This window comes from Solea senegalensis, linkage group LG6, assembly GCF_019176455.1.
Source record: "Solea senegalensis isolate Sse05_10M linkage group LG6, IFAPA_SoseM_1, whole genome shotgun sequence".
NCBI lineage: Eukaryota > Metazoa > Chordata > Actinopteri > Pleuronectiformes > Soleidae > Solea > Solea senegalensis.
The window spans coordinates 13,392,500-13,407,071 of record NC_058026.1 but is presented as its reverse complement, the minus strand read 5'-3'; the positions used below and the strand labels follow the sequence as shown (position 1 = coordinate 13,407,071).

General features: G+C 44.6%; 1 protein-coding gene across 1 annotated transcript in view; it reads right to left on the bottom strand.

Annotated features, from left to right (window-relative positions):
• pcdh7a (protocadherin 7a) overlaps positions 1 to 13,149 on the bottom strand; it is a 44,030-nt gene extending 30,881 nt beyond the window's left edge. The window contains exons 1-3 of the mRNA XM_044029059.1: positions 10,674 to 13,149; positions 7,951 to 9,130; positions 2,080 to 2,862 (exon numbers count right to left, since the gene is read on the bottom strand). Of these exons, the coding sequence (XP_043884994.1) occupies positions 2,080 to 2,862; positions 7,951 to 9,130; positions 10,674 to 12,097 (3,387 nt within the window). The 5' untranslated portion in view covers positions 12,098 to 13,149. The remainder of the gene's footprint in view (positions 1 to 2,079; positions 2,863 to 7,950; positions 9,131 to 10,673) is intronic.
• Between the last annotated feature and the right edge of the window lie 1,423 nt (positions 13,150 to 14,572).

The window sequence follows — 14,572 nt, the reverse complement described above, 5'->3', positions numbered from 1 at the left end:
CCAAAGTCTCCCTGTAAGCATTTCCTTTCCCTGGGAACGGCAGATTAAGAGGATTGACTCCGTAATGGATTAACCTCTGGAGTGCGTGCGTGTGTGTGTGGAGCAGGATCAGAGAACCCATGTATTAGCCTAAGAAGCACCTCTCCTCCTGTTTTAATGACCACATCAGCACTTTTTCACCACGGGGAGGATAAATGTGGAGCTGTCCATCAAGGAAACGAGACAACGCCCCTTTAAGAAGGGTTATCTGTCACTCACACATCACTCATGGGAGTGCTGTCCATGGACTAGGGACACCCTGCTGTGCCAGTGTGTCTACAATGATAGATGATGTGTGTGTGTGTGTGTGTGTGTGTGTGTTTACTTGCTTTTGCCTCTTCAGGACCTTTTATTGTATAAATGACTTTTTTCAGGACCAGTGGGGACCTAGCCTTTGAAGAGGAAAATCATTTGTAAAGCTCTGGTTAAAGTCAAGAGTTAGATGTGAATAGTTTTAAGGGTAAAGATTAGGGATAGGCATTTACTTGTTATGTTTAAGAACAAGTAAATAGAAGTTTGCCCTGTGCTGTGTGTGTGTGTATAAAGTATGGGCAAGCAATTGTCTGATTGCAGTATTTGTCTCGCCTTCGGCTTTTAACCGTGCTTTCTAATAAGAAAACAACAAAGCCAAGTGCATTCATTATCTATGCAACTTGTATTGTTTACAGCACAACCATATATGCTGACGAGAAGTAACATAAAAGCATGACAAAGGAAACGGAGACAAAATGACCAATTACGCTGCTGGAGGCAGCTATTCGCCCACTCCCTCTGTGTCCTGACGCCAACTGAACTCCTCAGGGGTTTGTACACATGGCCACACAGGCAGCCATGCATGTACACATAAATGCACATTCACATATTGTTTGCCTACAATAGGGGGTTGATTCATGTTCGCCGCATTAGACATAGAGACACACACACACAGACACAGCACAAGTGTGTAAGTTGCTATGAACACACTTTGACTGCTATTTTGTGGAGATGAATGGTGTTAGGTGTTAGATGTTGGTGACCAGGTCAGCAGGTATTTAAAATCGTGTGTGTGTGTGTGTGAGACAGATGTACCGTGAAAGAGTATATGAACCCTTTGGAATTCCCTTTTTTCTTCATGAATTTATCATAAACACAGTGTGCTTGAGCTAATAACAACAATTCAATTAGTTCATGCTTTTTTAAACACACTCATTTAACATTCACCACGGCTGGGGGAAAAGTAAGGGAACCCTTGGACTTGGTAACTGGTTGAACTTCCATTAACTGCAATAACCTCGACCAAGTGTTTCTGGATTGGACCTGCACAGTGTTCACGGGAAATTTTCAATCACTCTTTGTCAGAACTGCTTCAGCCCAGCCGCGTTATTTGGATGTCTGATTTGTGCAGCTCATATAAAGTCATTCCACAGCATCCCTATCCAGCGAAAATCTGGGCTCTGTCTGGACCAATTTTCTTTTGTTGGCTCCATTCTGAAGTTGATTCACTTCTGTCATGTTGCCTCACTGCCGTCAGACAACCATCAGTGAATGATTCTCGCGAACGAGTCTGGAGTGTTTTCATCAATGAAATTAATGCTGGAGCCACGTCTCCGAACCGTTTCTTTGATAGGACACGAGGTTTGGTAAAATCAGACTCAAGTTTTTGTTAAAAGTAACACAATACAGGATTTGCTCTAGTAAAATGTATGTCTCAATAACCGGTGAACTGTGAAGCAGGACTTCTATTGTCCGAACAACGTTTTCAGCCCAGGTGCAGTAGCCATTGTTTTATTTTACAACTAACCCTGAAATAAATGACAAAAGGTGCTTCAATTTGTGTAGCTTACGTTTTTAACCCACCTTATGTAAACTACTGCTCATTGTGTGCACATTGTTTGAATCACTTGATATATAAACCTGATTGTAGTTGCCAGACAGAAAGCCTGAACAATCATGGGTTCACATACTTTTCCTTGCCACTGTAACTAAAGAAGGGACAGAGCAAACCAATACTGAGGATCCAAAAGGACCGTATCAACCCAATCATCTCCCAGAAGCTCCTACCTGCTTGTTGTACTTGTTCCCAGTCTGGCAGCCGTACTCTGAGCACTGGTCAGATCCAAGGGACATGGCATCTGCATTGCCACTGCCCCCACTGCTGCTGCTGCTGGAGCCAGCACTTCCCACACAGCCTCCACTGCCCACAAAGGTGTTGGATGGAGGCAGCTCCTGGACTGCCTGGTGCTTCTTCCCTTCAGCTGGGGGGGAGTGGGGCTGCAGGTTCACTGCAGGAAGAGGAGAGCTGGATTTGTAGTGCCTTGCCAGATCTGGGCTTGATTGGTGCCTCCTGCCACCACCCATCCGGGGGCTGCCAGGGTCACCATCCACAGCACAGTAGCGGGCCGCCAGGCGCTCACTTGCACTACTCAGATCCTCCTCATCGTCGTCATTGGCGTGGCGGCGCAGTCCATTGACTGTGACGATACCACTGTAGAGTGATCGATCTGACTTTCCACCTGCTGCAGCAGCACTACTGCCGCTTCCATTCCGTTTGTCCCGGCGAGGTTTGCGCCCACGGTCTGAACCCCCACTGCGGCCAGCATGTGGTTGAGCCCCTGGAGGACTGAAGAAGTCCTCCTCTGGTTCCTTCTTGCCAGCCTCATAGCCATTCTTGCCCTGAGCACCACACTGTCGAGCAGTGACGACAAGGAGGATCACTAAGATGACCGCCGCAGCTCCGGCCAGGACACCGATAGCTACACTGAGGCGCTGTTTCCCGAGCGTACGCTCACTGTCTGGGTCTCCTGCAATGTCCAATAACAGTGGAGCCATCATGCTTCGGGCCACCTGTGGTGAGAGGAACAGAGAAGGACGAGAGAAGGGATGCAGAGGAAAAGGGGGGAAAAGAGCAAAAAGAGACAAGATGTCAAAAGAGAACAAAATGTGACTGTAAAAGATGACACAGTGGGTGTGAGCCACAGTGAAACATCAAACAGCATCTTTAGCCTCATTAAACTGATCACTGTGTTTTAGTCAGGGAGCTTCGCCATCATTCCCAGACACACACACAGTCACTAAATATATAATTGCTGCTGCTTCCTGGTTGCAGCATTCAAATTGTGAATAATTTTCCACCTGTAATCTGGCATCATCGGCAGTGTTACAGGAAACACCTACGATTATACTGCTTAAAGCTCTTAAAATAATTATGGGCAGCTTACGCTGAGGTCTGGGGCAGTTAGAAATAGGAAAATAAATAAATAAAAGAGATGTGCTGTGACTACACCCCCAGAATCCAAGCACAAGTCTTCTCTTTCCTGAATGAACTACGTCTCTATCGCAAATGACTGCATAGACTTGGATTTGCTCAAACAATTTGTTGCACTTGGCTTTGGAGATAGAACATTATTGTAAATATGTGTCTTCTGTGAAATCATTTTGAGCCATTTTCTTTGAGTTGCTTTTCATTTTATGGTATTTAGTTGTGTTTTGTTGTTGTAAGACACATCCATGCTAATCCATTCAGATCAGTTTGTATAACAACATATTTAGGACAAATCACAATGGTGACTCATTACAACACACACACACACACACAGTCTGAGCTTATATACACTAATAAAAACATTTTAGACAGTTGTTTACACTTGTTACAACATTGCTTTGTGGAGCCTCGTTCAAGAGGAGACAGTGAGACTGATCTGCCCAGTCCTGCACCAGGCAGGGTGATGAATCTGTCTATACAGTAGCTAATCAGTGCATAGAAACTACAGTGGGAGAACCATTAAGCAGAAAATCTACAAAGTAGTGAAACATGTGCACAGACACCGACACGTTTGTGTGCAACTACGCAAGTCTGCAAGTTGTGTAACCTGCCTGTGAGCGAGACAACTTATTTTGCAGCCCTGTGACACCACGTCTCAGAGCTCATATATTCGACAATTCCTTTGGCCCGTCAGGGTTGGATATTATATACCATAATCCCTGCTGCCATACCAGCCATGGGCAATAAGGCTTGCAGGAGAGAAATGGGGAGAGAGTGAGCAGGTAAGCGAGTAAAGTTAAATTAAAGCACCAGCCGCTTTGCAATAACAATAATAATAATAACAATGATAATAATAATAATAATAATAATAGTAGTAAAAACATACCTGCAGCAGTGTAATAATCAGTCCTACAGAAAAACACCCACTTGCTTATTACATTATCCAAGGCATACTTGGATTATTCACATAGAGCCACATTATTCCCTCTCACTACTTTGCACCCCCAAGCGAAGAATGGGTCTGTTCTACTTCCCTGTTTCATCACCATCTATCTTTGGGTTAAGTTTAATTGTTTTTGAGCAAGTTGTGTTGGTTATGTTCCATTACTCCACTGCACAGAGGCTTTTACAGCAGGCTCCACTCTCCCCTCAGCACTATTGTTCTTCTCTTGCCTGCAGTATTTCGCTCCATTCTCATTCTGCTGGGTATCTGCTGTGGCTTAGCGCATCCATGCACTGTCTGCTCTATTGTGTGTGCAAAACGGGGAGAAAACGGCGAAGCACGCATGGATGTGTGCAATAGCCAAGTTTGCGTGTTTGGGACTGAGCTTGCGTATAATGTGACACAGAGAGGCACATTAGAAAGTGGAGTGTGTGCGATTGTGATTCAACTCCCATGCATGTGTGGATGTGAAGGGAAGCGATAACCCCACTGAGTGCAAGCTATGTATAGTCATGTAAGTGCAGGTGTGTATGCGGTATAAATGTATGGCCACATGCAGGACAGTGAAGTGTTCGGCAGAATAAGTGCCTCTTCTGCCACCACATTCGAGTACATTTCATGGATGCATCCCAAACTCCAATTGGAATCCTCCATTCTGCTGCAGGAGCTTTGTTCTGGCTGGACTTTAACACGCTCATCAATCTGCCCCACTCTCCAAGGAATCTGTTATCTGCATGTCACTGCAGAGCAAGACAAGGAGTTCTCCTCTGACCACACTATTGACCAACCTAGAAAGTGCCTGATTCCTGTTGTACTTCAGTTACGGCTGAGCCGGGGAAGGATAAATGTTAAATGGTGCTGGTATTGATAGAAAGTGACTGCACATATTTAGGAAATAGGAGAAATTCAGATGGAGTTGTAAGACAAACCACCCCAAAAGTCTGCGAGAGCTCCACAGTGCGATGTTCTTAGAATGAACAAAGCCCAAGAAAGATTCCCAGATGACTAACACCTCATCGCAAGTATCACAACCAAACTCTGCCTTCCTCCAAAGTAGCTCAAACTCTGCAGCAATTTTTTAGTAAATAATTACCCAACATGTGGTTCACCCCTGACGGTTGGACAGAAAAGACTGGAGTAATTTTCTGCCACGGTGCCACAGCATTCACAGCCGATTTCCTCCCCTAATTACATCTGGCATCCATCCACCACTCAGCTTGACTTCATTATGAGATGGAGGTATTCTCTCTCTTCAACGACTTGTACTCAATTACTCCACCAAGTTCCTCCCTACAATCAAACTTAACTATGTTTATTGTAATCAAAGATGGCTTTCGTACCAGCTCGGACACATTACACCACATTGTTCGATTCAGTGGCCCCAGTTATTTAGACACGTTGCAGTTAATTCCAGCCATCGACACCATTGTTCCAAAGCTTAACGCTCAAGTGTTACGTTCTAATCCTCGCCCCTTGATTGTTCAATTTGTACATTTTAGTCTACTCTGAATGACGAGTATTGCATTCAGATTGGGGTTTGTTGGCTAAATCCCACACCTTCTGTCCACACCCACTTTGTCTTCATGCAAGGTCAGTCAAAACTCTGGGACTGGGATTATACTAGACGTGTTTTTTCTCCAGCTAGACCACAATATTGAAACCCTTGGAAAAACATGTTCGGTACTGTGCAAAAGTCTCAGAGCACCAGCAGCTTTGTTGTATTTGTCTTTGTGATCGTTGCTATTTGGATTCAAATGTGACAGTTGGTCTAATATAAAAGCAAGCTGTCAATCAGTTTCCCTCATACAAGATGTGTATGTAAGGTCTTGAATAAACTTTGAGTAATAGAATCTTTCCCAGCAGACATTTTTGACATGAAATACTAGGACAAACACAGGTTATACCAATAACTTTGATTAGGGTTCAACTCCATGTTAAAGAGAGCAGTGATCACGCTTTTGTTCTAATGTAAGGATAGGTCACACTTTAACCTGTACAACCTTGTTTATGAACAATGTGTTATCCTAATTATCCTATTATTTATTTATGTCTTCCAATATCATTACATATAATGACACTGTATGGTCATTACAGCATTGCAATGCTAAAGACTTTTGCACAATACTGCACATGAAACATTCAGGGAAGCATCACCACGTTAACACGCAAAGTCTGCAATAGGGAAGCGTTTGGCGTAAACATCTGCAATGTGAGGCGTGTCCCCAAGATCACCACTTCTTTTCCACACCGATTCTGCAGTGTGACTCTGTCATGGCGTCTTTGAAACAGAGGGGTCCAGTCCAAGTACACGCCACACATGTGGTATACTTCAGGTACCGACAAAACAAGAACCTTCGTGCCTTTTTCTCTCCATGACTGTTCATTTCCGCTCAATTATCTCACAACTAATGCGGTGTTACACTCTTTACGTCACGTTACATGCACGGACCTGACGCTGGAAAAATATTCTCCTGAAGAAAAACATTCCAAGCAGTGCCTTAAAAACCACAAACTGTTGATTCACAACTAATTTCGAGTAAGAACAGTTGGGTAATTATTAGTCAATACAAATCACTTTACCCAAACCAGAACCAACTTATTTATTAACTGCCAGCATTTAGAGCTTAATTGAACATTTTCTAAAGTATAATAGGGAAAAACATTTGATCAATATAACAAGGACAGAGGGGAGGGAAAGGTTCCCACCAACACAGCTTAGGCTAAATTTGAAATCATGCTGTTATAGTTATTTCTGGTATTTCAGTAATGTCTTTGAATCTAGTCAATTGCCTCTGCACATTAGTGCTGGTCTTTCAAGTCTGCACTAAGTCTTTCTGTGAAGTCCTCAATTCCATACAACAACACAGTAATGGTGAATACATTTAGTCCATTAATAAAAATGTATTTCACATTCCCTTTATTTCCTGTGTAAATTTTACTCAATTGGACTTTATAATGGTTTTTATTTACTTTGCTCTCAGTGTGAACTGCTCAGAATGTGCTGCATAACATAACACAAATTTTAAAACCTCATCAATATTCACGCCTGAAGTGAAGAGACACTGCCAAAGTATAACTTCTATTCAAATGAACATACTTCATCCTTGGTATTACAAGGCCAAATCTGGGACAGGTCTATATCTCTCTTTGCCTCTCTCTAACACTCACCAATTGTGTGCTACCTCTCTGTCTCTCACTCACTCACACACACACACACACACAATGCTCTTAGCTATGAGTTCAATGTACCATAAAAGAACCTCTTCAGTAATAACAGTTATTTTATCTACACCATCATTATAAGAATGCATCCTAGACAAAGAGTACACTTTGGTAGCATTCGAACAACAAAGAAGGTGGTACTGCCAATAGCCATCAGAAAAGAAATAGGATTCTATATCTGGGACAAATAAAGACATAATTATTTCCTCAAAAATGGGCAGACAATTACAACCCAGAGCACCATGCAGAAATTGTGCATTTATCTCATTCTATCAAGAAAATAATCTTCTTTTCCAGTTTTAACAACTACAATCAGTTGTCATTGCCACCCTCCTCCATTGTAATGTGTTTTCACTGTAATTTGAATGGATCGAAGGAGAGTATCACCACTGTCATTATGTGTTATCATTACCAGCTCCGTACACACCACAACAGTGTTTAATTACCTCTTCAGCTTAGATTTCCCATCATTTAAGTTACACTTGGTAAAACGAGTAACGCTTACCTGAGCCTCCACCAGGGTGGCGTTGGCCACGCTCTCATTTATGAAGATGTGAACCAGGGCAGTGGCACACAGAGAGGGAGCCCCACTATCGTTGACCCGAACCACCAGACGATGCAGACCTCTGTGGCGCCGCTCCAGGGGTTCTGCCAGGGTGATCACTCCATTGGTGTGGCCAATCTCAAACAGTCTGAAGGGGTTACCACCCACCAGGGCATAGTGAAGGTCAGCATTTGGGCCAGTGTCTGAGTCGATGGCTGTCACAGTCCTAACAACTGTGCGAGCACTGCTGGCAGGTGGGAGAAGAGTGTACGACTCATTGGTGGGATAGGTGATCGAGGGAGCGTTGTCATTTTCATCGGTCACAAAGAGCGACACGGTGGCGGTGGCAGTTTTGCGCGGCTCCCCTCCATCCACAGCGCGGACACGGAAGGTGTAGGTGGAAAGCTTTTCACGGTCAAACGATACAGAGGAAAAGATAGTTCCCGTGTTGTTCTCAATGGAAAACACTTCTTCACCTCGCTCTTTCCCTCCGTCCTCACCCTCCACCTTCTCTCCTTCCTTCTTTTCATCAGCTCTGTCCATCTCTACAAACAGACTAAGTTCTGCATTTTCACCTTCATCAGCATCAGTGACTGTGACCATGCCAACTGGGCTGTTGGCAAGCAGATTCTCTTTGACATAGAATGTAAATATTTCCTGGACAAACTTTGGTGCGTTGTCATTTCTGTCTGTCACCTGAATAACGACAGTTGAAGAGCCTTGCAGAGGGGGTGTGCCCTTGTCCTTAGCTATAACACGGAGTTCATATCTGTCTCTCAGCTCGCGGTCCAGAACCCCAGTGGCACGGATATCTCCATTATCTGCATCTATGTAAAATGGCCCATTAGCAGCAGAGTCTAAGGAATATGCAATCTCTGCATTCTTGCCGCTATCTGCATCTGTGGCTACCACAGTGACAACCCTCTCACCAGGTGAGTTGTTCTCTGCAAAGTGAACCTCCACAACATTCTGCGCAAAGGCCGGCGCGTGGTCGTTGATATCTACCACTCGCACCATCAGAGAGCTGTTACTGGACAGACTGGGGCTTCCAGAGTCCACTGCCACAATGGTGACGCTGTACTCTTTGGTGGTTTCATAGTCCAGCAAAGCAGAAGTATGTAGGAAGAATTTTTTCTTGTTTCTGCAAAAATAATGAGGGGAAAATCATTTTCATGAATGTAGTTGCAACCCGAAATGGAAATAATATAGGTCTTGTCCCCAAAGCAGTCAAATAATACACTTGTGTTGCGCACTTTTAATGAAGTAGATAATTTGCCACCAGGGTGCTGGCAAACTAAAAATTGTTTTGTGGGTAGTTACTGTGTTGTTCATTTTAGGGAGGGATGTTCTATTATCCGCTGAAAAATATCAGGCCATAATGAAAAACATGGTGTTATCTACTTTACTGTCACAGCACCTAAGGCCGCATCCCAGGTTGTTAGTTAGCTGTTAGTCCCTGGCCCCAAAGACTTGTACTTTACAATGATTTGAAACAAAGCAAGCTGCAAATCCACACATCTGAACACCTGACAACAAGGAATTAACTGAGATTTCACTTGGAAAAAAAGTAACATTAAACATCTTATTAGAGAGATTTACTATAAAAAAAAAATGGGGCATATTTTTTTGTCAATCTCTACTGGATTAATCAACTAAGTGCTTCAGCTTTAATCTTTACACATATACTAGATTTCAAAAGACTTGTAATTACTGTCATCTGCAGAGACATAGCAATACTAATTAGGTCTAATTAAATCTGCTATTCTTTTATACTGAAAACCTCTCGTGTTACTTTAACAGAAGAATGTCTTTTGTCTTCATTACAACAACCGACTTTATGAAACGTGTCATAAGTAGTTGCAGTGCCAATAACGTAGAATTGCCATTTCTATTTGTCACACTCCTATTCAAAAGCTCAACACAATATCCTTGCAACCTAAAAGCAATGACATTTGCAGTCTGCTGTGATGAAACGATATTAAAAAGTCAGTCTGTATGGCATTTTAACAACGGTGTAATCTCAGCGAATGAGTGGCAGCATTTGAACCAAGCTTCAATTAAATGCCTGCAAAAACACTTGAGAGACTCTTCTCTGAACTCTGTGAGAAATATAAATTGCAAAATAACCTCCTGGAGGAGTGCTGTATCAGACTTGACGCACCTGTATGCTGTACGATAGTGCTGTTTTCAGGATTAAAAAAACAAAACTTGTCTTTGCCCCAGACAAAATACACACATACTAATGATCTGTATGTATCATTCTATCAGGAACAGTCAAAAATGCTATTTTCAACGTTTTTAAATGATTTGCTTTTGATGCCTTGAATAAGAGGTGATGGTACGTACCATTTTGTTTTTATTTGCTTATTATGACATATTAAGTTTGTGTTTTTGTCCCCTCTCAGGCAAGGAAAGTGGTACATCATGTTTCATCATGTTTGGAATGCATCAGTGCCTATAATTATCTTAGCATTATCGTTTATATTGTCCCTCAATAAGACATGTAACACAAATCACAGGAAGTGAGTATTGGATAGTGTGCATAACAAAAGCAGAAGACCCAAAAACATAATTGTTGAAGGGACTGCTCGCTAATAAACAGAAAGTTCTTGACCACTTTCAGTTACTGATTGGGAATTTGATGTAATTTATATGAAATGATTACCTTTGGATATTTGACTTACCTGTCAAATGCTTCATCTGCAGGTAGTGGTGGGAGAGCTGTTTCACCAGCTGGCTTCAGTGTGAATGGGACATCTCCTACAACCGTGCATGTCACAGCCCCATTCTCTCCCTGGTCTCGGTCCGACACCTGTACCAGAGCTACTGGTGTGTCCACCAGAACATTTTCAGGGACTAACGATGCACCATCTCGGACAGGGATCCGTCCAATCTTTCGGATCTCTACAACTGGGACGTTGTCGTTTTCGTCCCGCACAGCCAACACTACAGTGGTTCGGTCAGAGCGCGGAGGTTGACCCCTGTCCCTGGCTGTGACTGTGAACCTCAATTGAGCCACTTCTTCTCTGTCGATCCTGTGAAGAACGCTCAGCCATCCAGTTGCCTCGTCCAGCCGCAGGAGTCGCCTGACAGACTCGGTGGCAGCTCCAAAGACATACTCCACCTGGCCGTTGACTCCAATGTCACGGTCTGAGGCTCTGACCTGGAGTACAGGTGTACCAGGAGGAGCGTTTTCTGCCATTTCTGCTTCATACATGGACCTCTCGAACTGTGGGCTGTTGTCGTTCACATCTGTGATAGAAACACGAAGCAGGGCTTGGGAGGAACGCGGTGGGTTCCCTCCATCTCGAACCCTCAGGATGAGCTCATACGAGTCCTTTAGCTCACGATCTAGTGTGCCTTTCACAATGAGCTGTGGCTGTTTTTCACCATCTGGGATGTCTGCAACTTGTAGCTCAAACACGGTGCTCCTCGCTCCTCCTCCATTGTCTCCACTTCTTCCTCTCCGGTCCCCAAGTCCATCCACTCTAGCGATGGGGCTTCCTCCTGTCGTGCGCCTTGCAGAACTTGACCCAGCTCCACCATCTTGGATCAACTCATACCTGTCGATGCCATTTCTCCCAAAATCTCTGTCTGTCGCTGTAGGCAGGAGGTAAAGGGTACCTATTGGGCGGTTCTCCTCAACTGAGAGCTGGAGCACAGGTGAGGGGAATGAAGGTGTGTTGTCATTGATGTCTGTTATGACCACACGGCCTTCGAACAGGTCCACCCAGCTCTGCAGTGGCCCTATCACTGACACCTCAAAGTCCAGGAAACACTCATTTTCATCAAATATCATCTGGCACTGTGGGAGCTTCTCTCTGTCGATGCGCCGTGGGCCTGTTGTCAGCTCACCTGTCACGTTGTCAATCTTGAAGTATTCAGAGCCACTCTCCAGGGCAAAGGTGACGTCCCCGCTGCCGGTACCTGCCGTGAGGCCCAGATCAGTGGCCACGTTGCCAATCTTGACATCAGGAGGGCCCTCTTCTGCCACCCGGTACCGGAGAGCTGAGTCTGCACCCGGTGGCTGAGTCAGCAGCTGCAGGACTAAGACCACGAGGCTGAGAGCCTGCGTCGCGGAGGAGTGCACTGCACCAAGCCTCTGCATGGCTCCTTCTTTCCTTCTCCCGCTCTGTGTGTCTCCCAGCTGCGGCTTGTCTCTGCTTTATTGGTGTTTTGTGGTCAGGTGTAGGTTACCTCACAGCGTGGGTGTTTGATTTATCCTTTCTTGCCTTCTCCCTATCGCTCTCTGCGGACTGCCGCCTGAGGTCCGGGGAAAAGCTTCTGCACTTTAGTTCACTTCAGCGCTGCAGTCTCCTTTCCTTTATCCTCCTCCTGCTCTTCGAGATTTCTTTCCTTTTCTTTTTTTTCTAACAACTTCTATAATACTAATTCCGTGCGGGGCCGTTCGCACCATAATGATATCAAGAAAGCCATCTTGCAGCGAAAGAAATAAAGAAACTAATTCACCAGCCTTGTTAATTAATCCACTTCACTCTTCCTCGCACTGCGCCGTGTCGTGTAAACCGCACAACTGTCCCGCTGCCGCACGCGTATCACTTTACAATGCCATGTGTACGTGCTTTTTATTCCAGTCACATTTGGGACAACGACTTTTCTCGCGTTTTTCACAGTTAAAAACTGCAATGCAGCACCACTACACAAAAGAGAGGAGAGGGAGGAAAACACCACACTCTGCTCTGCTCTGCTCTTCGGACGCCGCGGAAAAAAAATCACTCACATCCTCAAAGAGGAATAAAAAAAAAATCACTTTGAATTTGAAAGAAAAGAAAGTCTTTTGCGCTGCTGCTGCTGCTTTGCTGGATCTGTTCTTACCTCCAGATCCAGCTGCGGTTTTTCCTTTTTCCCGCAGTGGAGCAACGTGCCAAGCCGTGGGATTCCTTCACGCAAGTTACGAGGACACAGTAGTGCTTTTCAGAGCGAGTTTCTCATCATGTTTTATTCTTAAATTAGAATAACAATTGAAAAAAAACCACTAAACGAGCAAATGACAGCCTCTCTTTGTGAGTCAAAGAAAAGATCCCGGCACCGGCTTCAGTTTAGTGTAATCCTTTGAAACATCCTGTGTTCGGGATGGTGTCTCGGTGATGGACTGAGAGTGTAGATGCGTCTTTTTCCAAGAGTCCCGCATTCTCTCTCTCTCCCTCTCTCTCTCTCTCTTCCACATGCGCCTCCTCCTCCTCTGCCTCTGTTTTTTTTTCTCTCACCTGCACTGCTTGTGACTGCTGCTGCTGATCTCCAGCGATGCTGCAGTCTCTCTCTCTCTCTCTCTCTCTCTCTCTGCTACTGCAACATTCTCCGGCCGCGTAACTCGATCGTTGAGCTGTAACGGGAGAGGCGGTGTTTGGTCGCTGTGTGTGTGTGTGTGTGTGTGTGTCGGTTACCGGGGACAGACCTCACTAGACCCCCACCCCCCACCCCGTCATACAGGAAGATTAAATGGCTTGGTGTCCCGGCCGCTGACAGCTCCTGGTGTGTGTGTGTGTGGGGGGGGTATCTTTATTCACACATATCCATACAAAGGACAAAGAGAGGCGCGTGGAAGAGGAGAGTGATGTGGCTTTAACACAAGTCAGCTCACCGCTCAGTCATAATTCTGCTGGTGCAGCTCTTTTGCCGGGGCAAGTGTAGAAGGCTTCATTCACTCTTTTCTGAAGGAGACAGAAATGATCACGCGCCCTCTTAACAGAATTGCTTTAATAGCCTATTCATGACCTGCAGTCGTGTAGCCTGTCATAACATAACGTAGTGGTACACGTCACACAAACTGAGCAGCCTATGTGGCAGCAATTATGATGGAAATGCATACATTTATATATACACACACATATATATATATGTATATATACATATTTTCTTTTTTTTAATTTTCTTTATTTGTCAGACATGGTTAATGCTCTTTGTACTCTATAGGCAGTCACACAAGCACTAACATGTCCATGCTGCTGTGATGTTGCTGTGAGGACGTGTCTCCGCGGGCCAACCTGCTCCGTGAGGAGCGCAATGCAGCATCGCTGCTGCTGCTGCTGCTGCTGCTGCTATTGAACACTGCCGGGGCTTCCACGCTGCTGCTGCTGCTGCTGCTCTGTTAAACACCCTCTGCATTTATAATTTCTAGTGAGGCTGACAGTGCTGCCCAGCCTGGCTGGAGAACAGGGGCAGGGAGTCCCGTACTAGACACACACACACACACCATTAGTGCAGCTATATTTTTCTGAGGACATTGTGTTGACATCCATTCACTTGGACAGCCTTAAAAATAGCCATAACCATTTTATGCCTAACCAAACCACATTTCAAACCTAAACTTAATTAGTTTCTGCTGTAGTAGGAACTGGTTTTGGTCTCCATGATGACTACTAGTGTGGTACTGTATATAGGGAAAGGTCAAATTGTCACGGAACCAGCGAAAAAAGTAGAATTCTGGCTTTGATGTGTCCAGATCCAACTAATGATGGTTTCTAATGGGCTTTTCCACTACCCAGTTCCAGCATGGCGCGACTTGCTTTTGCTTTCCATCAGCGATAATACCTGGTACCTGGTACCAGGTACTTTTTTAGTA